General features: G+C 38.5%; 1 protein-coding gene across 1 annotated transcript in view; it reads right to left on the reverse strand.

Moving 5' to 3' along the window:
- Window positions 1-27020, reverse strand: part of polr2b (RNA polymerase II subunit B) — a 52358-nt gene that overhangs the window by 1390 nt on the left and 23948 nt on the right. Inside the window, exons 10-24 of the mRNA XM_043674270.2 lie at window positions 26295-26481; window positions 23412-23555; window positions 20482-20621; window positions 19919-20030; window positions 18010-18164; window positions 16192-16390; window positions 14639-14807; window positions 13886-13982; window positions 13687-13781; window positions 10416-10666; window positions 9407-9496; window positions 8285-8392; window positions 8097-8210; window positions 2642-2802; window positions 1270-1465 (exon numbers count right to left, since the gene is read on the reverse strand). Coding sequence (XP_043530205.1) covers window positions 1270-1465; window positions 2642-2802; window positions 8097-8210; window positions 8285-8392; window positions 9407-9496; window positions 10416-10666; window positions 13687-13781; window positions 13886-13982; window positions 14639-14807; window positions 16192-16390; window positions 18010-18164; window positions 19919-20030; window positions 20482-20621; window positions 23412-23555; window positions 26295-26481 — 2218 coding nt within the window. The remainder of the gene's footprint in view (window positions 1-1269; window positions 1466-2641; window positions 2803-8096; window positions 8211-8284; window positions 8393-9406; window positions 9497-10415; window positions 10667-13686; window positions 13782-13885; window positions 13983-14638; window positions 14808-16191; window positions 16391-18009; window positions 18165-19918; window positions 20031-20481; window positions 20622-23411; window positions 23556-26294; window positions 26482-27020) is intronic.

Raw genomic sequence — 27020 nt, forward strand, 5'->3', positions numbered from 1 at the left:
TTTTAGTTTTTTAGTCCATGCCCAGTAGAAACCATCTAAACTCTTTTGAAACACAACTTACAAGAGAAAGGAGACTTCATTTCCATCAGTCTAATTTGATTTCAGGTGCGGTTCAATCCAAAATCTAGACACTTACTGGTTTTGCATATTTTAGACAGGTACTGATGAGATTCAGAGTGTCATGGAACCATACTGCACAGAAGCAGACCCTTAGGTCATCCACACCAACCAGACAACCCAATCTCATCTAATCCCACTTGTCAGCACTTGGCCCATATCCCTCTGAACCCTTCCTATTAATTTACCCACCCAGATGCCTTTTAAATTCTGTAATTGTACCCAACCTCTACAACTTCCTCTCAGCACATTTCATACATGCACCATCCTCTGCGTGAAAAGTTACCCCTCAGGTCCTTTTTAAAGCTTGCCCCACTCACCTTAAACCAATGACATCTAGTTTTGGACTCCTTCACCCTAGGAGAAAGACACTGACTATTCACCCTATCCTTCATGATCACCCCTCAGTCTTTGACACTCCAGGTAAAAAAAAAGGCCTCAGCCTATTTAGCCTGTGTGTATAATTCAAACCCTCCGGTCTTGGCAACATCCTTGCAAAACCTTTCTACACCCTCTCAAGTTTAACAACATCCTTCCAGCTGGACTGAGAATAAGGACCAAACATATGCAGTTGGATAAGAAGATCAATTGGAATAGAGGAGGTGGTGATGTAACTGGTTTCTGGTGCATGCTAGTCTTTTCTAACAGCAAATATGGATCAGAAAATGTTTCAAGATTTCCTTGCAACAATTCCACTGGGCTTTTTAAGCAGTGGAATACAACAAATATTGAGGGATTTTATCATGGAGAATCCCAAAAAAGCAACTTTGGTCAACAAAACAAACTATTCAATTTGGGGTACGCATTGACTTATTCGTTAGACACAAATGAAACAATGCAAAAATCTCAATAGAAAACAAGAAAAGAGTCCACTGGAAAAAGCAATGGTCAAGCACTATGTGGTATTTCAACAACACACTGAGTTAAGCGTAGAAATATTTGACATGCAAACAAAAAGAGAGAACTATATATCCCTAAAACAAGCCAAATGAAGTAGCTTGACAGACAGCATGCACAACATGGGTCTGTATGCCTAACTACCATATGTATTTCTACAAAGGAGATTACATGTATCGTTGAAAATTGCAGGATTAGAATGTTGAAACATTTGTGTGCTCTTTGGAAATCAGCTTCTGGATATTCAATACTTGCCTGAGTTTTGTTACGACATCCTCGGCATTCGTAAGTGTGTGTCCTGGTATTGGCAATTGCCATTAGTCCACATAGATTGCACACGTGCACCTGATAAGGATCAGAAACCTCAAAAAGCCTCTCTCTCAAAAACTGGGCTGCACCATGAGCAATCTGACAGTCTCGCTCCATCTCCCCAAAACGTAGACCACCATCACTGAAATAAAAAAAGTCACATTAAGACTATAAGAATATAAAGAGGATGCAAAAGAAAAAAAATCTGTAAATCAAATCAGATTATCTCTCAATGTCGTAATTACTCAACAATGCCTCTGACTACCCTCAAAGTAACAATATGGATGTACATGGAATAGTGTAGGTCAGATGAGCTTCAGATTGGTATGACAGGTCGGTGCAACATCAAGGGCCGAAGGGCCTGTACTGCGCTGTAATGTTCTATGTTATATGGGTCTCTGGCGAAAATACTGGAGCCGACTCCAGGTATGTGAGCTTGAACAGCACTCCATTCACCTGCTTAAACAATCATTCCCTCCAAAGTAACATGATTGTGGAGTGTATCATCTATATGACACTTTATAATAACATATCAAGGCTTCACGTGATCACCACCAAGCAAAAAAGGGTAATAGTTACATGCATGGAAATACCAACAACAGGGTGGATTTTGAGAGGATGTTATCCTTCATTGGAGAGAGTAAAACAAGGACAGTCCAAAATGAAAAAGTAACCTCATTTTCAAGATGGAGATGAAGAAGGTCTTTCGTCTATGGAATTCTCTTCCCCAAAAAAATAGCAGAAGCTCGGTCACTGAATTCATTCTGGGTTGAGTTCGGTAGGTTTTGACAAACTAGGAAGTCAAGGACGATGGGCGGCAATCAGAAAAATGCAGTTGCGACCAAAACCAGATAAACTATGATCTTGGTGAATGGCTGAGCAGATCTGAAGAACCAAAAAAAAAACCTGCTCCAGTTCCCAAGTCCTGTGTTTTTTATGGAACTGCAAGCTCCCCTCGAAGCTATACTCCATATTGCCTTGTAAACATAAAGCAGTTCCTTCATCATCTCTGGGTCAAAAATCTAGATGGTAGAAGCACTTTAGCACCCAGACGTAGCAGCCGAAGGCTCTCCAGCACCTTCTCAACAGCAATAAAAGATAGGCAATCAAAAGCTAAAAACTTATTTTCAAGTGATTTTTTTGAATACTAAATCATTTTTGAATAAAACAAGCCAGCTACACTCCTATATACACTGCAAATAAAACAAGTCACAAGATCATGAACAGTAGACAGCCCCTCACTATAATTAAAATCTTAATCAAAGACAATAGTTCCAAAATACTAATCAAAAATAAAGAAGTGTGAATTTCATCTTACCGAGATCTACCCTCCATAGGCTGTCTGTTCAGGATCTGAACAGGTCCTCGAGCACGAGAATGAATTTTGTCGTCTACCATATGTTTCAGGCGCTGGTAATAAGTAGGCCCAATAAAGATCTGTGATGTAAGTTTACGCCCTGTAAACCCATTATATAGAACCTAGTGGAGAGAGGAGCATGTTAATTATGTGAATATAGAGTAACTGAACACTAATAACTATTGTATTTACGTTGATTGACAAACAGAAGATCCTAGTATGGCACTCCTAGCACACATTTTATAAGTGGGGAATAATGCTAATGCCACTTAGGCTGATTGGACTGTGCAAACAATGTGAACCTCAGTAATGGACACATCATTAGCACCTCCAATTCTTATACAGTTTGCCTATTCCCCAGAATGTTGATCCAACTCTTCATCCAGTATCCCTGAAAGACACATCTCTCAAGTCCAATGGCCATTGTTCTTGTTTGGGTCTGGCTCCTCAGCCTCCTAAACCAAACAGAAATTAGAGCATAGACAGAGGCCATCTAGTTATTTGCACTTGGGCCAGAACCAGCTCTGTAATTATCTATTGAGTCATTCTAATGCAGCCGTCTTTATGCTAAAAACAAATCCATAAAGGTAGATAGAGTTAAGAAACGCTAAAGGAAATAGAAAAATGCTTAATAGGCATTACAGGCTGAGTGGTTGAGATGGTGGTGGTGAAGATTTGAAAAAATCTCAATGAGATATGCAAGAAAAACAGTACAAGTAATTAAGATAACAGCATTAATCATCAGCAAACAGATGTTAACCAGTCAACAAACTGGCTACCTAAAGGTGCTGATGTGTTACCTATTGAAACGTTCTAATCCTAAATTAACCTCAAGATTTCTATAAGACGTGAGTCAAACAGTCAGGGCAGGCAGGGACAAGGTAGGACTAATAAATCAAACTGCATTATTTTAATGCAAGAGGCCTAACAGGCCCCTTGATTAACTCAGGACATGGTTAGGAACATGGGACTGGGATATCATAGCAATTAGGCTCAGGGATGGGCAGGACTGGCAGCTTAATGTTCCAGGACACAAATGCTACAGGAAGGATAGAAAGGGAGGCAAGAGAGGAGGGGGAGTGGCATTTTTGATAAGGATAGCATTACAGCTGTGCTGAGGGAAGATATTCCCGCAAATACATCCAGGGAAGTTATTTGGTTGGAACTGAGAAATAAGAAAGGGATGATCACCTCATTAGGATTGTATTATAGACCCCCCACTAGTCAGAGGGAAATTGAGAAACAAACTTGCAAGGAGATCTCAGCTATCTGTAAGAATAATAGGGTAGTTATGGTAGAGGATTTTAACTTTCCAAACATAAACTGGGACTGCCATAGTGTTAAAGGTTTAGATGGAGAGGAATTTCTTAAGTGTGTACAAGACAATTTTCTGATTCAGTATGTGGCTGTACCTACTAGAGAAGGTGCAAAACTAGACCTACTCTAGGGAAATAAGGCAGGGCAGGTGACTGAGGTGTCAGTGGGGGAGCACTTTGGGGCCAGCAACCATAATTCTATTCGTTTTAAAATAGTGATGGAAAAGGATAGACCAGATCTAAAAGGTGAAGTTCTAAATTGTAGAAAGGCCAATTTTGATCGTATTAGGCAAGAACTTTTGAAAGCTGATTGGAGACAGATATTTGCAGGTAAAGGGACGGCTGGAAAATGGGAAGCCTTCAGAAATGAGATAACAAGAATTCAGAGAAAGTATATTCCTGTCAGGGTGAAAGGAAGGCTGGTAGGTATAGGGAATGCTGGATGACTAAAGAAATTGAGGTTTTGGTTGACAAAAAGAAGGATGCATATGTCAGGTACAGGCAGGATAGATCGAGTGAATCCTTAGAAGAGTATAAAGAAAGTAGGAGAATACTTAAGAGGGAAATCAGGAGGGAAAAACGGGGACATGAGATAGCTTCGGCAAATAGAATTAAGGAGAATTCAAAGGGTTTTAAAAATATATTAAGGACAAATATAGGGAGAGAATAGGACACCTCAAAGATCAGCAAGGCAGCCACAGAAAATGGGGGAGATACTAAATTAATATTTTGCATTAGTATTTACTGTGGAAAAGGATATGGAAGATATAGACTGTAGGGAAATAGATGGTGACATCTTGCAAAATGTCCAGATTACAGAGGAGGAAGTGCTGGATGCCTTGAAACGGTTAAAAGTGGATAAATCCCCAGGACCTGATCAGGTGTACCCGAGAACTCTGTGAGAAGCAAGGGAAGTGATTGCTGGGCCTCTTGCTGAGATATTTGTATCATCAATAGTCACAGGTGAGGTGACGGAAGACTGGAGGTTGGCAAACGTGGTGCCACTATTTAAGAAGGGTGGTAAAGACAAGCCAGGGAATTATAGACCGATGAGCCTGACCTCGATGGTGGGCAAGTTGTTGGAGGGAATCCTGAGGGACAGGATGTACATGTATTTGGAAAGGCAAGGACTGATTCGGGATAGTCAACATGGCTTTGTGTGTGGGAAATCATGTCTCACAAACTTGATTGAGTTTTTTGAAGAAGTAACAAAGAAGATTGATGAAGGCAGAGCAGTTGATGTGATCTATCTGGACTTTAGTAAGGTGTTCGACAAGGTTCCCCATGGGAGACTGATTAGCAAGGTCAGATCTCATGGAATACAGGGAGAACTAGCCATTTGGATACAGAACTGGCTGAAAGGTTGAAGACTGAAGGTGGTGGTGGAGGGTTGTTTTTCAGACTGGAGGCCTGTAATCAGTGGAGTGCCACAAGGATCGGTGCTGGGCCCTCTACTTTTTGTCATTTACATAAATGATTTGGATTCGAGTATAAGAGGTACAGTTAGGAAGTTTGCAGATGACACCAAAATTGGAGGTGTAGTGGACAGCAAAGAAGGTTACCTCAGATTACAACAGGATCTGGACCAGATGGGCCAATGGACTGAGAAGTGGCAGATGGAGTTTAATTCAGATAAATACGAGGTGCTGCATTTTGGGAAAGCAAATCTTAGCAGGACTTATACACTTAATGGTAAGGTCCGAGGGAGTGTTGCTGAACAAAGAGACCTTGGAGTGCAGGTTCATAGGTCCTTGAAAGTGGAGTCGCAGGTAGATAGGATAGTGAAGGAGGCGCTTGGTATGCTTTCCTTTATTGGTCAGAGTATTGAGTACAGGAGTTGCGGCTGTACAGCACATTGGTTAGGCCACTGTTGGAATATTGCGTGCAATTCTGGTCTCCTTCCTATCGGAAAGATGTTGTGAAACTTGAAAGGGTTCAGAAAAGATTTACAAGGATGTAGCCAGGGTTGGAGGATCTGAGCTACAGGGAGAGGCTGAACAGACTGGGGCTGTTTTTCCTGGAGCGTCAGAGGCTGAGGGGTGACCTTATAGAGGTTTACAAAATTATGAGGGGCATGGATAGGATAAATAGACAAAGTCTTTTCCTTGGGGTCGGGGAGTCTGGAACTAGAGGGCATAGGTTTAGGGTGAGAGGGGAAAGGTATAAAAGAGACCTAAGGGGCAACTTTTTCACACAGAGGGTAGTACATGTATGGAATGAGCTGCCAGAGGAAGTGGTGGAGGCTGGTAAAATTGCAACATTTAAGAGGCATTTGGATGGGTATAGGAATAGGAAGGGTTTGGAGGGATACGGGCCGGGTGCTGGCAGGTGGGACTAGATTGGGTTGGGATATCTGTTCGGCATGGATGGGTTGGACTGAAGGGTCTATTTCCATGCTGTACATCTCTATGACTATGACTCTAAATGTTATACATCGATCTCCACTATGATTTGATGATCAATAATCCAGCTGAACTACAGGGATGCAATTACCTGCCTTTAAGATTGTACCATTTCTACATGCTCATTGTAAGATAGTATGATAAATGTGTATTCAATACAAAATGGATAATGGAAGACAATATTTCAAATGAAATGGGGTAAAACTCACATCCAACTATAAATCCCACAAACCTTAAGTGAGGAGTTGAATGAAAAGCTGAATTTTCTCTCTTTGAAAAATATTTGTTGCAATATCAATTCCAGTGTCCTTTTATAAGGAATTTGGAAAAATGTTGGTGCTTGGTTATAAAAGTGAAAGTTTTTCTTAAGCAACAAGTAAAACATGCACATTTATGGCTGAGTAAGCTTTGGTTGGATTTTCCTAAAAACTATAGAAAGCATGAAAGGCTCAGAGATTTTTGTGAAAATACAAGAGTCTGATATGTTGCAGGATCTTTGCTCTAAAGCAGATCTTGTGAACTTAATTCATTAAGTATTTATATATAATTTACACTATTTATAAAATACTATATAATACTGTAAGACAATAAGTGTAGTCATATATATCACACATTAGGACTGCACAGACATGTTCCAGAATATCTTCATTTAAAGTCTGGCAAAACTGGATATGATTCCTCAGGACTGCCTTTGCGTGGAAACTTTGTATTCTAGACTCCAAGCTGATCCAAGCAGCGCAAAGTCCTCTGCAGGGGATCAATATTTGAAACTGTCAAAGAAAGAAGTGTCTTCTACCATTATTATTATTTAGAGTCTATATGAGTGATGGCACAAAGAGTAGCTTCCAACTCCCTGCAATGCCCAAAAGATTTATTTAGCTTTCATGCGTTACGCACCAATACCAGCAAGAACCTTTTAGTCTAAAGATCCTACAAGTCTAACCAGGGATAAACTGAAGGCTATTCAGGATGTTAAAACTTAACATGTACAATAAATCTGATAAAAATAACCTGATGTTTCTCTACTATACCATGAAAATAAAACCTTCTTACAGTAAAATCTATGTACTTTATTTAGGTTAACAGCTTGCAGAATGAAGGTGGGAACTGTACTGACTTTTTTCATTCCACTTAGTGGTTGAGAGATCCAAACCAGGTCATGAGATGTGAAATTTGCTTCCTGAGACAAGGTTTTTTATAAGCAGCCTATCCAGCATATTTCAAAATTATGGTGTTCTATGTGGCATGCTCTTATACTGTGAAATTATACTGTGCATCTCAACCTCAACATTATAGACATGAAAACATTGCATAACCCACCTCATACACACATCTGATTCAAGAATCAAGCACATTCCAACTGGGTAGTAAATGTAAACTTACTGACTAGAAGAATTTTATCCTGTACAAAACAATTGAGATCTACTGCTAACAACGGAAGAGAAAGGAGCTGCAACTCAATACAGAAACAAAAAAAGAGAACAGTATCAGATTTAGGTGACCCACACACAAAGCAGGAGCACGTCCTACAATTCTTATTTGTATCGAGAAGCTGAAAGAACACGCACAAGTAAATATATGACACAATATGCACCCTTGTGTAAACAATGGCATAAGTACTACTTTAGTTTTCAGCAGTTACAATAAGGTTGCACCAGGTTATTCAAATTGTCTTCTGCATTAGGAAAAGGAAATTACCTCATTTCCTCGAAGGTGATATCCATAGTCTGATAACAGGTTTGAAATCTTCTGTACGTTAACTGCATCATTAAATGGTGTAGCATCACCAATTTCACCCTTATTTGCCGACACCTGAAAAAAAACTTGAATGAGAATGTAGACACTAATTCTGCACAACAATTAAACCTTAACACTTTGAAACATACCTTCCCTTGTAGGCATTCAATCAAGTGACCAACAGTCATTCGAGAAGGAATGGCATGTGGATTGATTATAATGTCTGGGGTGATACCTTCGCACGTGAATGGCATATCCTACAAAACAGCAAACACAAAACTGTTAATAAGAAAAATCAAAAAATTAATTAGAAACCATAGACCTTATGTTTTGTCTAGTTCAAGATGCATTAGCCTGGTCTTAATTTTTAGCCCAGCTTGAACCCTTCATATTTCATGCTCCACATCTCTGAAACATTTCAACCACACAGAACTGCAAATACCTCAAATATCCTCTCAGCCTTCTCTCTTCCAACCTACTTAAATAACTGAAGTTCTTCATTCCTAAAACCATTCTTGTGAATCTTTACAGCACTCTCTCCAATGCCTTCCCATCTTTCCAGTGTGGCATCCTGAAGTGGACACAAACCTTATTTATGTTTTATGTAAATTCAACATAATCTCCTTGCTCTTGCATTCAATTCCCTTCATAATAAAGCCTTGGACTCTGTGCCTTATTAACCATTCTCTCAAGGTGTCTGTCATCATTCTTCTCCAATGAGACAGACCTTATGTACATGGCACTATTTTTGCCCCATCACCTAATTTTACTGTTGTCAGCTGTGCTTTTACATTTCATTTCAACTCAAATATAATTGCTAAATTCATCAACCCCTCACTCTCTCCTTTAGTAGGCTCTCAAAATTCACTTTCTAGCTGAGCATTTGCTTTCCACACACCTGTGAAGAATTTCAGGATGTTAAAAGGCAAAAAGGTGCAACTTCTGTTCTAGTTTCAATCAAATCAAATAATACTGTATGTAAATTCTCCTATATTAAAAATTTAATCTATGTTATAGTAAGGACAAACATGGATGGCAGTCCATCAAACATATTTAAATTGGAAAAAGAAAAACATTGATTCTTAAGCCCAAAACAGGCAACAACTCTCAACAAATGTTGGCTGACTTAAGAAGTTTTAGCACTTTCTGCTCTATTCCACCATTTCAGGCATCTACAGTATTTCATGTTAATCCTGAAATGACGTTTCTGCATCTCAAATAATTTATTTTCATTTAAAAACTTGAATCCATGTAAGAGACACATTCCATACCTCTTGTCTGTACTGGATACCACACGTTCCCTTCTGACCATGACGACTAGCAAATTTGTCTCCAATTTGTGGAATTCGGACAGATCGCACCTATGTAAAAAGGGTATGTGGTTTATAAAACCCCCAATAAAGGAATTAGGCAAATGAGAAATAAATCTCTGGTGGCAGCCACAATCACTTGGATATCCTTTACAATGATTTTTGCTTACTGTCCTAATGGTGTCTGTGCAGGGGATCACATTCAAAGGGAAGCGCACGCGCGCGCGCACACACACACACACAAACAAACACGTGTTATTTCAATAGCCCTTAACAGTGGTCGAGATGCACAGTTTGTAGAGGTACGCTGCAGCATTACTAACTTTTGGTTTGGATTACATCTTCCCAAGAGTTTAAGAGAACTTGGCACATTTGAAGACTGTGTGTGCGTGCGCATCACTCTTAGGTCTAATACTCCTTCCAAAAAGATTAACAAACTGCTTCAATTTCTGGTGCCTCTGCTGAATTTCTTCAGATAAGGAGTCTTTTTGCTCTAGATTACATATTCCTGTTTCATCAGTGAGCTAGGTTTTCTGTTTTGTAGTAAATAAATTACCAAACCAAGGCAAACTAAGATTTTGTTTCTTCGATCGGCAACAAATACTTTGCATGGTTTAGAAGTTAAAGGAAGTATTAATGAGAAATAAACACAGTCTTTGAGTTTCTTCATTCTCAAATACCCAAATGGCCTCTTGACCAGGTCCAACAGTGAAGACAGTCGCACAGTCCTTACTGTCCTAGCCTTGGATGTAACATTGACAAACAATATCGTTAAACCATCAAAGAAGGACAGTCTACTGGAAGTAGAAGTTCTATCAGCTAAGGCTGGAAATACATATAAAGTCATAGCATAGAAATAGTGTGGATATCAGTAATTTTGTTTTTGAAAACACCACTAAGTACCCATCCAATGCTTTAACAAACAAAAATACTCAAAAAGAAATAAATGTTAATTATTTTCATTGCTTACCCTAATTTTGCAAAATTTGTATCCTTCTTGGTTTAGTGTAACCATGACCTGATCCACAATACCAGTCTCACTAGTCCGCAGGAAGGTGCTGCAGTCTCTCTTTGTGTATCGCCGATTTGTGCTCTCAAGCTCATCTTCATTTTCTGGCAACGTCACTGTTTTACCAATGATTACGTCATCTCCTGACACACGGACACCAGGTGCTATTAGTCCATCTTCATCTAGCTTCTCATAAATTGCATGTCGCATACCTATAAAGCATAAGGTTAAAGAATGTATCACAACAAGATAAATAATTACCATACTAAGTCTTTAGGAGTCAAATGTGTAACTTGACCAACTGAACAAACTACAAAAGTTCAAAGTTTGTGCGAAGATTTGTAGCTCGGGTGCTTGTTGCTGTGGTTCTGTTCGCTGAGCTGGGAATTTGTGTTGCAGAGTTTCGTCCCCTGTCTAGGTGACATCCTCAGTGCTTAGGAGCCTCCTGTGAAGCGCTTCTGTGATCTTTCCTCCGGCATTTATAGTGGTTTGTATCTGCCGCTTCCGGTTGTCAGTTCCAGCTGTCCGCTGCAGTGGTCGGTATATTGGGTCCAGGTCGATGTGCTTGTTGATTGAATCAGTGGATGAGTGCATGCCTCTAGGAATTCCCTGGCTATTCTGTTTGGCTTGTCCTATAATAGTAGTGTTGTCCCAGTCAAACTCATGTTGCAAGGACTGCACAAAACACTACATAGGACAAACAGGAAGACAGCTAATGGTCCGCATCCATGAACACCAACTAGCCACGAAACGACACGACCAGCTATCCTTAGTAGCCACACACACAGATGACAAGCAACATGAGTTTGACTGGGACAACACTACTATTATAGGACAAGCCAAACAGAGAACAGCCAGGGAATTCCTAGAGGCATCCGCAGATTCAATCAACAAGCACATCGACCTGGACCCAATATACCGGCCACTGCAACGGACAGCTGGAACTGACAACCGGAAGCGGGAGATTCAAACCAGTATAAATGCCGAAGGAAAGATCACAGAAGTGCTTCAAAGGAGGCTCCCAAGCACTGAGGATGTCACCTAGACATGGGATGAAACGTCTGCAACACAAATTCCCAGCTCGGCGAACAGAACCACAACAAACTACAAAAGTGAGGGGTAGTTTTAAAAATATGAAGACTTCTGTTTCTGCAGTGTAATCTGCATAGAGTAAAATGCATGCTGACGTTTTGATGAAATGTGATTATTTTATGGTACAATTCAGTCAGATGTTCTAAGTAAGATGCAAGTTGTGTTTAATGGGATTGATTTTTAATAAACTGAACTTTTAAAAATGAATGCAAAAGCCTTAATATTTGAACTTTTCAGTCTATTAATTTAAGTATTTTATTTTTAAAAACTCCATATGAAAACTGCCTTTGGGACAGTTTTTGGTGAGCTCACTTATTTTATATGGTTAATGCATTCGCTAGAAAAATAAATTGACGATAGGTGGGCATGTCAGATTTAGTTAACCTTCAAAATTCTCAGCTCTAATCAGTAAAGAAAGAAGCTAAACATCAATTGTTATAAACTAAAATAAATAACAGGCTCAGTAAATTTAATCATTTAACCACCTGTAGTATATAATGTTAGTGAAGCTTTCCACACGGTTCAACTAGAATCACACAACCTGACTGGATGAAGATACGATTGCAGTTGACAGCAATATTCCTAAAAGCCTTTTGATATTCATTTTAAGGCTCACCTATGATAATGAGCATTTAGATATTACCAGCAGCTGTTGAACAGTCCTCTGACAAGGAATTAATATTTTCAGCAGTGGGTAGAGGAGGAATATCAGGAAAACTAAAGAATGTTTAAACTAACAACATGCAACGTTTTATATGTTAGGCAAAATGTTCAAATACAAAGAAATTGAGGGTGCTGATTATTTTAACTTGGTGCCTCATTGAAAAGAAAGACAAGGCACTGTATGGTTGCCAAAATTATCTAATCTGTACACTAAATATTTATAGAAGCAGATGTACCTCTTGTGGCAAAAACTTGAGGCAAGAACAGTGGTACACTGACAACACAGCACATAACCTTGCAGAACAAGAAAAGACCCTACAAAGTGTCACACATCGAATAAAGTTTAGAAGTTTAGAATATGTATTGAGTAAAATACCAAAAAGACAAAAACAATGAGAGTTTGAAGGAATACATTTGAAGGAACTGGACTACAATTTCAAATGGATGGTGTCATATTGGAGCAAGCAGATAAAGTCTGTATATTTAGCACAAATGTCAAATTTAGAAGGAAAGAGACAGACAGAAGTAATTTTATAAATACAAAGTACCCCAGTTCCATTCTAGAGTCTGTTCGCAAGTTAGAATATAATGCAGGACAATACAAAGCAGCTGTTCATATATTCAGGAAATGCTTGTAAGTTTGTAAATTGGGGACCCCTTGTATTTGTGAATAAGAAAACCAAGCTTTCAACATGTAAAAACTCAAAATTCTACATTCATCTTCACTGCAATTTGTCTCAGAAATGTTAACCAAAAGTTCAGATAAGGGTAAATGATTCAGACATCCAGATGAATGATCTAACAGCGAGCTGAAATCCCACTACAGCAGCTAAAGGAATTTAAATTCAACCAAAAAATCTGGAATTGAAAGCTAGTTTTTGTAATGGTGACCATTAAGTGATCATGGTTCTTTTTCTGACAATCACTAATGCCCTTTATGGAAGCATATCTGATATCTGTACCTGGTTCGGCCTCTAACTCACTCTCAAGCCATAGCAACATGGTTGACTCTTGACTGCCCTCTGAAGTGTCCCAATAAACTACTCAATGGCCATTAGGAACGGGTTAGCAAATGCTGGCCTTGCCAGTAACACCAACATCCCATAAAAGAATAAAGCAAAATCTACAGATCTATGGGAGAAAGCATAGTACTCATACTTAAAATGCCTTAGACATATGCTCGTGCAAATAACCTTGAATATCGACCCAGAAGACAAAACAAAATACAACTTAAACAAGATAATATCTGAACCAGTAATGTAACTGAATGCAATCAATTACTAAGAACACAATAATGTGACACGTACAATAATAACACTAATCCTAATATAAAAGTAGCAGGTCACCAATCTTCTGGAAAATCGGGTTTTCCCAATTAAACCGTTACCTCACTCTCCAGGACAAAGCCAAATCATTAAAAAGTGAACACGTAGCATTCAAATTTAAACTGGCAAAGCAAAATAGAATGCAGGTTTACCCTGGCAAGTTTCTCGAGAAGGCCTTTCAAATACCTCCTCCTGGTCAAAACCTTTCTTTGATTCTTGTTCTTTGTACGAGCGGTAGAATACAGACCTAACATACAAAAATAAATACTTTCAGCATAACAAACATAGATAAAGAATCAGTATAAGTAGCTTAAAAACTTCTGAACAATTTCTAGGGCAAGATACACATACCTGAAATAGCCCCTGTCTACTGCAGAACGATTCATGATGACAGAATCTTCTTGATTGTAACCAGTATATGAAGCAATTGCTACAATAGAGTTAATACCTTAAAAAGATTAAACATCCATTTTTAGTACATCACCCTTAAAATCCACAATAATCTTTCTTCAAAATCCAAACAACTACTTTGGTTTAAGCACTAGAATAGATCTGCTTTTGAATCTAAGTGAAGCATGGATAGTTAAGGTGGATTTATAATATAAGGTTAAAATCAATTGCTACTTTATATTTATTTTTTTAAAATGTCAATTTCAAAAAAGGATCTTCACAGAGAACTGAATTAGTTCTATCTAACAGTTCAGCACCAATCATAAAGACCAATGCCACTTTCCCACTTTAATAGTTTGATATTAGATTCCCATACTCTGCGGTGACACTCGAATGCATTATTAGGCTTAAGACAAAAAGAAACTCCACGAGCTTCAATAAAAGATGAGTTTATCTCAAATACGCATCTTTGGAATTCCATAAATAACCTTAACCTGTATTAAACACGGAAGCAAGCATATAAACTGAAGGTACTGCATATTAGGCAAGCGAATCTTCATAAGTGGTATCTGATGTATCTACCTTTCATCCAAAATGTAATAGACCACTCCTCTTCTATAGTAACGTCAATACAATAATTCTACCAAATATAGAGACGCAACGTGATTCTCCAAGAGCCTTACATTTAACTTGCTTAATTGATCAGTCACTCACCAGCTGGTAGCTCTCTGAATCGCAGGTACTCCATGGAACGGGTTGTAACAAGTGGCTTTTGAGGATAATACAGCACATGTGCTAGGGTGTCCATACGCACATGAAAGTTTGTAATATAAACTCCCATAGCTTGTTTACCCATAGCAGATTGATACGTATTTCTGGGAGACTGCAATAGGAATAGGTAATGAGATTGAAGATCTTTATAAATCCATCTACACATACATCATACCCTTCTGCAGAAAGTGGAGATCATACATATGAAGATTCTGTACAACTTCACTACAAAACTGAAAATAGAGTTAGTACCTAAATACCCCAAATCTCTTTAGTGCATATACAATACTTCTTAACCGGTTTCCAACAGCTGCTAGTTCAAGCAAATGTCAAAACTGTTTGGAAATGTGGGAAGGATGGAGATAGGAAACAGAAAATCACTTTACCTGGGATTTAGTGATGCAAGCAATCACTGAATACGTGGGACATATCAGCACAGAGAAAACTGTGGGGGAATGGGTGTGATGATAAACAATTTCAAACTGGATTATCAAATGAATGTTTTCATAAAGATCAGTACATCATTTCAGCAAGGGAGAGGAGAGAGAAAGAAACAAATAATCTTAAAAATAGCTCCAACTAAGGGTTTATATTTGGCTTGGGCGATTATACATGGAAAGTGATCCAGGGAGGACATAGGGGTTTAGGTCAGATAGCCAGTCTTACAACCAAAAGAAATTATGACTGTCTGAGCCAAGACCAGACAATTCATACTACACTGGGTAAAGGTTGCAACATATTGTGTTGAGAGAGGAATTGTTTCAAGAGTAAAGAAACAATATTATAAATTCAGAGATTGTATATGCTTTTTCAAGAGAGACACATTTTCTAGACAAGCATGATCTGCCAGCATTTGAGATTTGTATTTGTACATTGCTTCAGTGCCATCCAGTGGTCTCAGTGTGAAAATGTCATGCATGCAAATGCATCAGCAACTAAAGTAAAATGAAATACACTGCCAAAAATATATCACAACACTATCTATAGTCATTTTGGATACCATGCATAAATGGGTCAGCACAGAACTGAAAAATCTCAATATTTATAGACCTCATTGTGAGCTTCACTCCCATCTTGAAATGGAAAGTATTGACTCACTTAACAATTTTAATATGCAAGGCTGATTGCTTGGGATGGATAAGAAAAATCCCAGTTCCAGAAGGCAACTCAAATACTGGATAATAACTCAACCATCAAAAGTGCCAGAAGAAATCACTTCAAAATCACTAGGTTAGGATAAGAAGGGAAGAGTTAGACTGGTTACCTAATGATCAATGGAGTTGAGGAATGAATTGCCAAAAGAGAGTGAACCAACCATAAAAAACAGTCCCACAAAAAATTGCTTCTTTTGTTCTAAATGTAAACATTTTTTGACCTCATTGTTCAAATTCAAATATTGTTCGCTATCCCAAAACAAGACAGATATATTTGATACATCTTTCAGCAGTTTACTACCACAAACTCATTTTCAACAATTCGCTTCTGGTCTTACCCACCTGATTATGATCAGGAAATGGAATAATTGATGCACAAACACCCAGAATCATTGATGGATGAATCTCACAATGTGTATATGTTGAACAGTATGCAACACCCTTTTCCTGCAAGTCATCAGGAGTCATAGCTAACATTACTGTCTCTTCTTCCAACGTGTCAATGTACTCCACCACACCACTAGCCACAAGATCCTGCCAACTGTGTACAGAGGAAACAAAGACAAACTTAATCAGTGTATTCTGATCCAAGTAGTTGGTTCAAATTCTTCCAAGTACTGATAGTTAGGAACAATTCTTTTTGGTTTAACAAGCAAAATTTTCAGGTCAAACCACGAGTATAACTCTGATCATTAACCACAGGAAGCTTCCACATCTTGGAAGGTTAGTGAAAATCAGAGCTCAGCATTTTTTGAGTTTACTCACTTTGCTGTGCTCCCTTGGTGGCAGCCATAGGCCCCCAGTTGCACAGACATGACACATTTTATTGTTTATTGTAAGCAGCATATACCTCAATTCCAGGTGAGCAATGTTATTTTGGTGAGGGGAGGAGTCAAGCTGTCTCAAGTCCAACATCTGCAAAGTTACTGTCAAACGAGTAGATAAACTAACAGACGTGCTGAAGTTGCTGCCTGTGGCAGACTATTCGGATTTCATCACTTCATACACACAGAGATATGTGCATTCCCAAAAAGATGACAGAACAGATCTTCAAAATGGGACCCCCCCTTTAAACAATTATCATTTTTGGAAAGGATAAAAAATGTATTCAATATGTTATACCTATCAAAGGCAAAAGTACATAGTCAGCATTCCTACTCCAGATTGTTGTTCTTTAACTCTTGCAGGGAAATGTGAAAACTGACATCATAAACCTATAGTGAGACTTAGCAGTGATGATCCAATTTTGTTAATTAGTTACAAGTTATAAATTGTCACTTGGACAAGTTACCAGAGAGCAATTATGACTCAAGGAACAATACTGCAAACTGGACGGGTTGGATGGAAAATAAATATATTTTTTAAAATCATTTTTTTCCCCTTACTAGAGGTAACAAATATAAAAGCTAAGATTTTTTATTCTACGGGTTCACTTCTTCTGCCCAATTTTTGAAGATGTTTCAACTTTTGGACAAGTCCAAAACTTGAGATTATAAATTATAAGATTGTCACTTTTGTGTATTATGTGGTTCAGGAGAAACTTTTGTGCCCAGAAAATAATTAGAATTTGAAACTTGCTAGCACACAGTGCAGTTGAGGCAAACAACTTTAGAAGAATTTGGAATTTAGAAGAATGAGAGACAACCTTATTAAAGTACAAGATTCTTACTGAGCTGGACAGGGTAGATATGAAGAGGTTCCTCCAGCTTGTGTAAAAGGATATAATCTGAGAGGAAGTGGTTACCTAGTTAGGAGGAAGATGAGGAGGAATTTCTTTTCTCAACAGGTAGCGAACTTGTGGAATACTTCACCACAAAGGGATGTAGTGTCTTTGCCCTTAAATATATTCAAGGCTGAGATGGACAGATTTTTTCATCAGTAAAGGAAATCAAGTTAAAAGGAAATGGTAAGGAAGTGGAGTTGGGGATGATCAGATCAGCAATGATCTTATTGAATGGCGAAGCAGATTTGATGGGACCACTGACTTATTTTCCACTCTTACATCTTACAGGTTTATGTTGATAGGGTTAGGGTGGGAAGAGGCTCATGTGCAGCATATATACTGGTTTTTGGCCTCAGTATGAGATTCAATATGGTAATTAATATTTGAGTTGGGGTTGACAAGCAGTTAAAATAAAGCAGGTTAGTTGTACAACATACCTGTAATTGTTGTACTCTCGTTCTTTCAATTGATCAATATGCCTCTTCTTCAGAAGCAACTTCTGTTTCTCTACAATCAAAAGAGGCCGGCAAATTCTACCTGCATCTGTATAAATCCGAATTTCACGCTCGCGTATGTCCCTCACCATGGATACCTTGTGTAAAGAAAATTTGTTTTTGAATAATGTTCAAAATTAATGAAATGAGAATTCTCAAAACAATTAAATCCTTTTACTGAACCAGAACGAAATATACATTTGCCTTCACATGTTGAACTTATGATTTATAATTGTCAAAGAATTGCCCATAATTTATCACTTTTCATTTTACCCTTCCACTTCATCTCTTCTCACTAACTCATTACAGTACGAGTTTCAAGGATCCTCATGTAAGTGGACCTCTTACTACACAAGGCCGAACACCAAGATTGAAGACATTGTAGCCAGATGAACCTATATCAAAGATGAGACTCAGTGAGGACAGAATGACAGAACTCAGGTGAGGGGAACAGAGTTAAAAGTCACCGTAGATATGTTTGTCACTTGATACAAAGGCTAAAAAGTCACACATCAACAACCCAAACCATCATTAGGAAGCTCGCCTGCTTTGCACTTCATCTCCAAACTTTTATAATACTGACTGGCCCACCTTGGTGAACAAAACAGCTGCCCGTCAGTTAGGGCAAGTATATTTCAATTAGCAAATGTTTATAGAAACATGCATCTCAAACTTGACTTTGTAACCTTCTTTGCAAAATGAGCCCATACAAATGATGCAAGAACATGAAGTACAAATAGTTACAAGTGCAGTAAAGGACTTCTGCTTCAAAAGAGACTTTCCCAATAGTAAACAAAGACGTGTCAGAAATCTAGTTTAAAATTGAGTGACAAACTCAGGTGACAAGAACGCAGAGCCACACCTCTTTACAATTGCAATGGAAAAGACAGAAAGGATGAAATCAGCAAGAGAAAAGAAAATGTTGGTTTGCTCATTAGGCCAATATTAAAAATCCACGAACAATAAGAATAAATGACACTACTGAAATCTAAAATTTATAATCTGAGTTTCTGATATCAGTGGTGCAGTTAAGCTTTCAGATCCAAATATTTATTCAAAAACCTTAACCAAAAACAATTATAAAAGTCAAACAAGATTCAAGAACTCTACTACCGTATGAGAGTATTTCATATAAATGTGAATATTTTCCAAATTTAAAAAAAAATCACATCAAAATTTTCATTGATTTTAACTACTTTCTTTTGAAGAATTATTTGTTTAACAAGGACAAATATACATATAGGTCTTTTTTTTAAAAAACTATTTCTAGTACCCAACTCCAGTCACCTTGCACAAAAGCTGCCTTTATGTTAATCAAAAAACAGAATGCTGCAGATCTAGCTGCATCTGTGGAGAGGGAATAAAATTAATACTTCACATTGATGATCTTCCATCATAATTGAGAAACGTTAGGAGGGTACGACAAGAACAAAATGAAAGTATGTGATGGGATGGCCTACAGGACTGATTGAATGACAAAATATTTAGTTTTACAGGACCAAAGGGAATGGTGATGGGGGAAGAAAAGGAACAAAAAGAATGCCCCAGACCAGGTTTGTGTCTGAAGTAACAAAGAGGAAAAACAGTGAAACACGCAAGGAAAGAAAAGTAACTCTACCTATCCCAGTTCCAGTGAACAGACCTAAAACATTAACTATTTCTTTTTCCCATGGACGCTGCCTGATCTGTTGAGTATTTCCTCTTTTTTTTTGACTTCATGTTAACTGGATAGTATCCTAACACCAATGAAGTAGCTAAACAAGTTTTACGTCTTGCTTTGCATAGCACAAATAGTTCACCATAAAACTGACAAGGCAGAATCATACACAGCATATTCAGATATTTACTGTACCTCAGATACAATGATATCCATCTGACGCCTCAGCTTTCTTAGTGTGGTCATCAGCTGGTCAGGATCTTTATGTATTCCAACCCAACAACCGTTGACAAAAATTTTTGTAGCACTAAAAAGAAGTTAGAAGGTTAAAACAGTTAGGACTATCTGTGGAGTCTTGCATAGCAGCATGAATAATTAAGGTCTCAACGCAAGCTTGGTCATTTGGGCAATTATCTAGTCAGTAAATCCACATAAAAGAATAAATTTCAGTGTAAATTATTGCTGGATATTAGGTCTTGCCACAGTTATACATCCTTACTAAAATTAGATACTTGGAGAAAGTAAGGACTGCAGATGCTGGAGATCAGAGTCGAGAGTGTGGTGCTGGAAAAGCACAGGCGGTCAGGCAGCAGCCGAGGGGCAGGAAAATCGACATTTCGGGCATAAGCCCTTCATCGGAACCTGCACCACACTCTCGACTAAAATTAGATACGAGACAATTACTCTACATCACTATGCATGAAAAATATGCTATAGTTCTTTTTCCAAATTATATGCAACCTATTAATTTCACTTACTCTGCAATAGCAGCAGGAGAAATTTCTTCAAGATTTTCCATGCTCCACTCTTCCAAGAATTCCAAAATGGGCGAGGGCTGAGATCCTACAGAAATGTACGCCATCAAAGCTAGATTTTTCACTAGCCCCACAGCATGGCCCTGAAACAGGTATGAAAAAGAGATTTAATATATTTCATTGTATAGTAGCTTCACGCTTCACTGTTTGCCATTTGAGCCACAATATCATTATAACTGGTTTTTACAGAGATCGCCAAAATAAAGCTCTGGATGGCATACAAAATAAAGTCACCATACCTCAATAGATGCGTCAGTTCAAATGTTAAATTTGAATATTATTGCAAGAGCAAAGTACATAGATATTGGAAATCTGAAATAAAGCGTAAAATGCTGTTTATGCAGTGGGTCTGGCAACATCTGTAGACAGCAAAACTGGATTCCGATTTCAGGTCAAGATGCTACCAACTTGGGAAGTCATGTTGCAGGACACCAAGTTAGGCCATTTTTGGAATACTGTGTGCAATTCTGGTCTCCTTCTTATGGGAAAGTTGTTGTGAAACTTGAAAGGGTTCAGAAAAGATTTACAAGGATGTTGCCAGGGTTAGAGGATTTGAGCTATAAGGAGAGGCTGAATAGGCTGGGGCTGCTTTCCCTGGAGCATCGGAGGCTGAGGGGTGACCTTATAGCGGTTTATAAAATCATGAGGGGCATGGATAGGATAAATAGACAAAGTCTCTTCCTTTTGGCGGGGGGAGTCCAGAACAAAGGGCATAGGTTTAGGGTGAGAGGGGAAAGATATAAAAGAGACCTAGGGGGCAGCATTTTCATGCAGAGGGTGGCGCGTGTATGGAATGAGCTGTCAGAGGAAGTGGTGGAGGCTAGTACAATTGCAACATTTAAAACGTATCTGGATGGGTAAATGAACAGAAAGGGTTTGGAGAGATATGGGCCAGGTGCTGGCAGGTGGGACTAGATTAGGTTGGGATATCTGGTTGGCATGAACGAGTTGGGCCAAAGGGTCTGTTTCCATGCTGCACATCTCGAAGACTCTATGGACTTGAGTATATCCAGCTTTATTTCGGATTTCCAAGAGTCAGAGATATAGAGCATTGAAACAGACCCTTCGGTCCAACTCGTCCATGCTGACCAGACCATTAATCTAGTCCCATTTGCCAGTAATTGGCCCATAGCCCTCTTAAAAACCCATCTATTCATATACCCATCCAGATGCCTTTTAAATATTGTAACTGCACCCGGCTCCACTACTTCCTCTGGGAGCTTGCCCTGTACAGCCACAATGTATCTGTAGTACTTTGCTGAATATATCCAGCATTTAATGCTTTGTTTTAAATTTTCAACATCTGTCGTACTTTTCAGGTCTGGTAGCATTCACAGGGAATAAAAAAGGGTTAAATGTTTCAGATCAAGAAATCTTCACCAGGATGATAAGAAACCTGCTGAGCATTTTCAATTTAGAATTCTAGAATATTATCTATGTCCAACACTGCTTAAAATAAATCATTTGCAATTCATAACACCTTAAAATTCAATTTTTTAAAAATCTCGCCTTTCAGTTTTAATTTTCCTTTAAAACAATCAAACACTTGTCGAAAATAAATTGACTGAGTAATACTGAAAATAATATGCTAAGTGACATCACATGCATGTTAGCTGCTGTTAGGTTTGTGACTTTGAACTAAATAGTTATGTATTTTTTTATTTTCCCAGCACATGTTCTTAGAAGATTATAGAGAGGTCCAAAGCAAAACTGGAAATAGAAAATAAAAGCCCATCATTAACCTCAATATTAGATCACAGAGGCACAGGATGTAAAAGGACTATTTAGTATCTCCAAGGTAAATATTAACACAGCATACAAAGCCCTGATAAAGGCAGTAATGTTCAGTGGCATTCAAGCAACCTCAAACTAACCCAACAGCCTTGTATCATTATCTACTTCAACAAGTTCACTTACTCAATTTTATGCCTCAAGCACTTAGTCTTCCAATAAAGAGATCTCTTCTAATCTTTCATTGCACAAAGTGACAACTTCAAATTGATGATTCCTCATCACAAATATTCCAGAAGAAACTGTCTTTCCCTAACCATTTACATTAAGCTTTGACAGTTGAGATATATTTTGATACAGTAGATTGGAACAAACATTTTACACAGGCAAGAGAATGTATTGCCAGAAGAGACAGATGTATCATATTTGGTAAAAGAACCATACTGCAATGAAGATTTTTCAAAAATTAAAATGCCAGTTATAATCAGGAATATATATGGCCTGAAATGGTGATTTCAGCAAATCAATGACAAGTTTCCAAAGAGAATTGGTTATGTACTTTGAAGTGAAATGCTGCAAAGTATGGGGAAGGTATTGTCCTGCTCTATCATGTTATTTGTTCAGAGCGTTTGAGAGCATTTATCTTGTAGGATTATGTTGTGGTATTGAATACCTGAATACTTCTTCCAATGGATCATATCAATTGCCAGTATCAAAATTACTTTAGTTCAGTTTCCAGGAGTCAATTTATTTTCTATTTTTCAGACTTTGAAGTTGGCGCTCAATAAATTTAAAACCTTGGTTTCTGACCTCACAAACAAAAAAAACAAATTTAAACACATTATTTATAAAGATGTTACCTTCTCATCATGGTCATTAACTAATCCATCTGAATAGCTGCTCTTTACTACATTTCTTATGACCTATTCACCAATACTATTCTAAAACAATGGGGAGAAATTTATGTAAAACTGCTTCTAACAGCTCTGCATAGATTACGTGGACTCCCAGGAGCAGAGAATTGATGAATGTCTGTGATGGTACAACATTGAAAAATTTCTGCCCCCATTGTTCCAGAAATTGGATATAGAAAACTTAAAGATATCCCATAGGCAACACAATCTTACTCAACTCAATCTTACCTCTGGAGTCTCAGCAGGGCATATCATACCCCATAAGGTATTGTGCAGCTGCCTGGGTTTTGCCAGCTTTCCATCTCTTCCAATTGGAGAGTTTAGACGACGAAGGTGAGAGAGAGTTGAAGCAAAGGTCAACCGATTCAATACCTAGTTACGAGTGAAATATTCAATTATTAGTTTAAGATCATATCCTATATATTCACACACTTTATGAAGTCAGGATGCCAAGCTGGAAGGCTGCTGTATTATTTGGGTGGACATTCATGTATCTTTTAAAGAAGTGTATATTAACACACATACATTGACGAAATTCTGTGTTTTTGATTATGCAATGCTTACAGAAGGAGTGCATCAATATATTTAGGCTCTTGGGAATGACAATTGGGAATGACAATGGCTGTATTGATAGCCCAGAGCTTCAGACTGGTTTAATAAACTGTTTAGTTGTGGTTCGGTTCGCCAAGCTGGGAATTTGTGTTGCAGTTGTTTCGTCCCCTGTCTAGGTGACGTCCTCAGTGCTTGGAAGCCTCCTGTGAAGCGCTTCTGTGATCTTTCCTCCGGCATTTGTAGTGGTTTGAACCTGCCGCTTCCCTTTGTCAGTTCCAGCTGTCCGCTGCAGTGGTCGGTATATTGGGTCCAGGTCGATGTGCTTATTGATTGAATCTGTGGATGAGTGCCATGCCTCTAGGAATTCCCTGGCTGTTCTCTGTTTGGCTTGTCCTATAATAGTAGTGTTGTCCCAGTCAAACTCATGTTGCTTGTCATCTGTGTGTGTGGCTACTAAGGATAGCTGGTCGTGTCGTTTCGTGGCTAGTTGGTGTTCATGGATGCAGACCGTTAGCTGTCATCCTGTTTGTCCTATGTAGTGTTTTGTGCAGTCCTTGCATGGGATTTTGTACACTACATTGGTTTTGCTCATGCTGGGTATTGGGTCCTTCGTTCTGGTGAGTTGTTGTCTGAGTGGCTGTTGGTTTGTGTGCTGTTATGAGTCCTAGTGATCGCAGTAATCTGGCTGTCAGTTCGGAAATGGTCTCAGACAACAACTTACCAGAACGAAGGACCCAATACCCAGCATGAGCAAAACCAATGTAGTGTACAAAATCCCATGCAAGGACTGCACAAAACACTACATAGGACAAACAGGAAGACAGCTAACGATCCCCGTCCATGAACACCAACTAGCCACGAAACGACACGACCACCTATCCTTAGTAGCCACACACGCAGATGACAAGCAACATGAGTTCGACTGGGACAACACTACTATTATTGGACAAGCCAAACAGAGAACAGCCAGGGAATTCCTAGAGGCATGGCACTCATCCACAGATTCAATCAATAAAACACATCGACCTGGACCCAATATACCGACCACTGCAGCGGACAGCTGGAACTGACAACCAGAAGCGGCAGATTAAAACCACTACAAATGCCGGGGGAAAGATCACAGAAGCGCTTCACAGGAGGCTCCCAAGCACTGAGGATGTCACCTGGACAGGGGACAAAACAACTGCAACACAAATTCCCAGCTTGGCGAACCGAACCACAACAACGAGCACCCGAGCTACAAATCTTCTCACAAACTTTGAAGCGGTTTAGTTTTCATTTCTGGTTATAATTAGTCCTGTGATAGGGGAAAAATAGGGCTTATTATGATCACACTAGTTTGGATTGGCACTCATTCATGTCCAATGAATGAATTGTTATATTGAGGTGTAGCCATAAGGCACTTTAGTTTGATTAGTCTTCAAGATAAAGTTCAAAATTACCTGCGATTTCAATGATTACAAGAACAACTTAAATTGCTTGGGCTGATTGGGAAAGGGATATCTATTTCAGACAAATTTATTTGTGAGGGTCTGTAATTTGCTAGAAGCAAATGCACTTTCTTGTGGATTATAGCAAGTGTAATTCTAGCCTATTCAATGTGGAAAGAACACTCATTCTCCAACAGTCAAAATTAACACCTCCTGAATTAGGCCATCTGGGATCGAAAGATCCAGCCACCATACTAATCATTTTTTCAAACTGGAGGAATAACTTTTTAGGATCTCGTGCAAGCTGATGCATGATTTGGAGTTGGCCATGGATTAATAACTTTCCAATTCTCCTGTTAGTGATTTCATATATTATTCACCAGATAATTCTGCAATTTAGATAATCATGTCTCTAAGTTCTATTAGCAGACAAGAGACTACATATACCAAATTTCAGACTCTACTACAATAATTGTAGTCTAATGTCAAGATCTTAGAATTTTAAAATCTTGGTTACAAGTGGAAGTTAGGACTTCCCTACCAACCCCTATCCAGTTCACAAATATAACATTTAATTGATTGACAGAGACCCAATGTGTTCTGTAACTTTCTTAGACAGGAGAGGCTTGTACCTTCTGAAAGATCTCACTATTATTCTCTCCCCTAAAAGAGAATGCCATAATCAAGACTCCATAGCGGAACAGACTTTGACATAAGGAAAAAGCAATGTTTCACAAAGACAAGGTTAAAGCCTTTCACATAACTAACAAAAGACAAAGAATAATTTTGAGAACAACTGTAACAATTTGCACATAAGAATGTCGGTACTTTTTCCTCCACCAACTGTGCACACCTCTCTAATTTAGGCAAATGTTTACCTGAATGACAAAGGGATATACGGAAAAGTCATGGTATCAAATAAGTCAGATCAATACGGGAAAAAGCATGTTGATAAGGATGGTGTCAGATTTTGAACATCACCACTCAATTAACATGATATGAAAATAATTTGAATCATCACAGAAGATTAGAAATGCAAGCATTTGCTGTCTCTCTATCCATAACGTTTGTGCAAAGAATCATTATGTCCAATATGGACGAAGTATTTACTGCAGTAAAAGAATTTTACCTGGGATACACCAGCTCTGGCTTGATGAGCCTTCTTTTGATCACCCCAATTTCCTGTTGCTAATGAGTATTTTAGACCATCCGAAATAATCCGTGTTTTAATTGCCAACTCCAAGTTGAAATCTTTCCCTCTGTCTATGAACTTTTGGGAATATATCCGTACTTCTTTCAACAAGTTCTTAAACATACTGTGAAAATAAGTTTAAGTTGCTAACTTTTGATTTCATTTACAATTACATTATAAAAGTATGAATAAAACATTATTTAATTCAGATGTACATATTGTTTTCTAATAGATTTGAAAATTTTGCAATATTGTTGCACTTGCAGAGTCAACTACATCTACCTGTTGTATAATGTGGCCTTGTGCATCCACCTCTCCTCACAATTTGAGACAGAAAATAAACAATCAAAAAGAGGAAAAAGTGACAAAAGTATTTAATTGTATGTGAAAGGGTGGCACGATGGCTCAGTGGTTAGCACTGCTGCCTCACAGCACCAGGGACCCAGGTTCGATTCCAGCCTGGGGCGCCTGTCTGTATGGAGTTTGCACATTCTCCCCATGTCTGCGTGGGTTTTTTCCAGGTGCTCCGGTTTCCTCCCACAATCCAAGATGTGCAGGTTAGAGCGGATTGGCCATGCTAAAATTTCCCCCAGTGTTCAGTAATGTATAGGTTAGGTGCATTAGTCAAGAGTAAACACAGGATAATAGGAGAGGGGAATGGGT

This window comes from Chiloscyllium plagiosum, unplaced genomic scaffold (genome assembly GCF_037043375.1).
Source record: "Chiloscyllium plagiosum isolate Xiang-an unplaced genomic scaffold, Cpla_swu_hap1 HiC_scaffold_36, whole genome shotgun sequence".
NCBI classification, from domain to species: Eukaryota; Metazoa; Chordata; class Chondrichthyes; order Orectolobiformes; family Hemiscylliidae; genus Chiloscyllium; species Chiloscyllium plagiosum.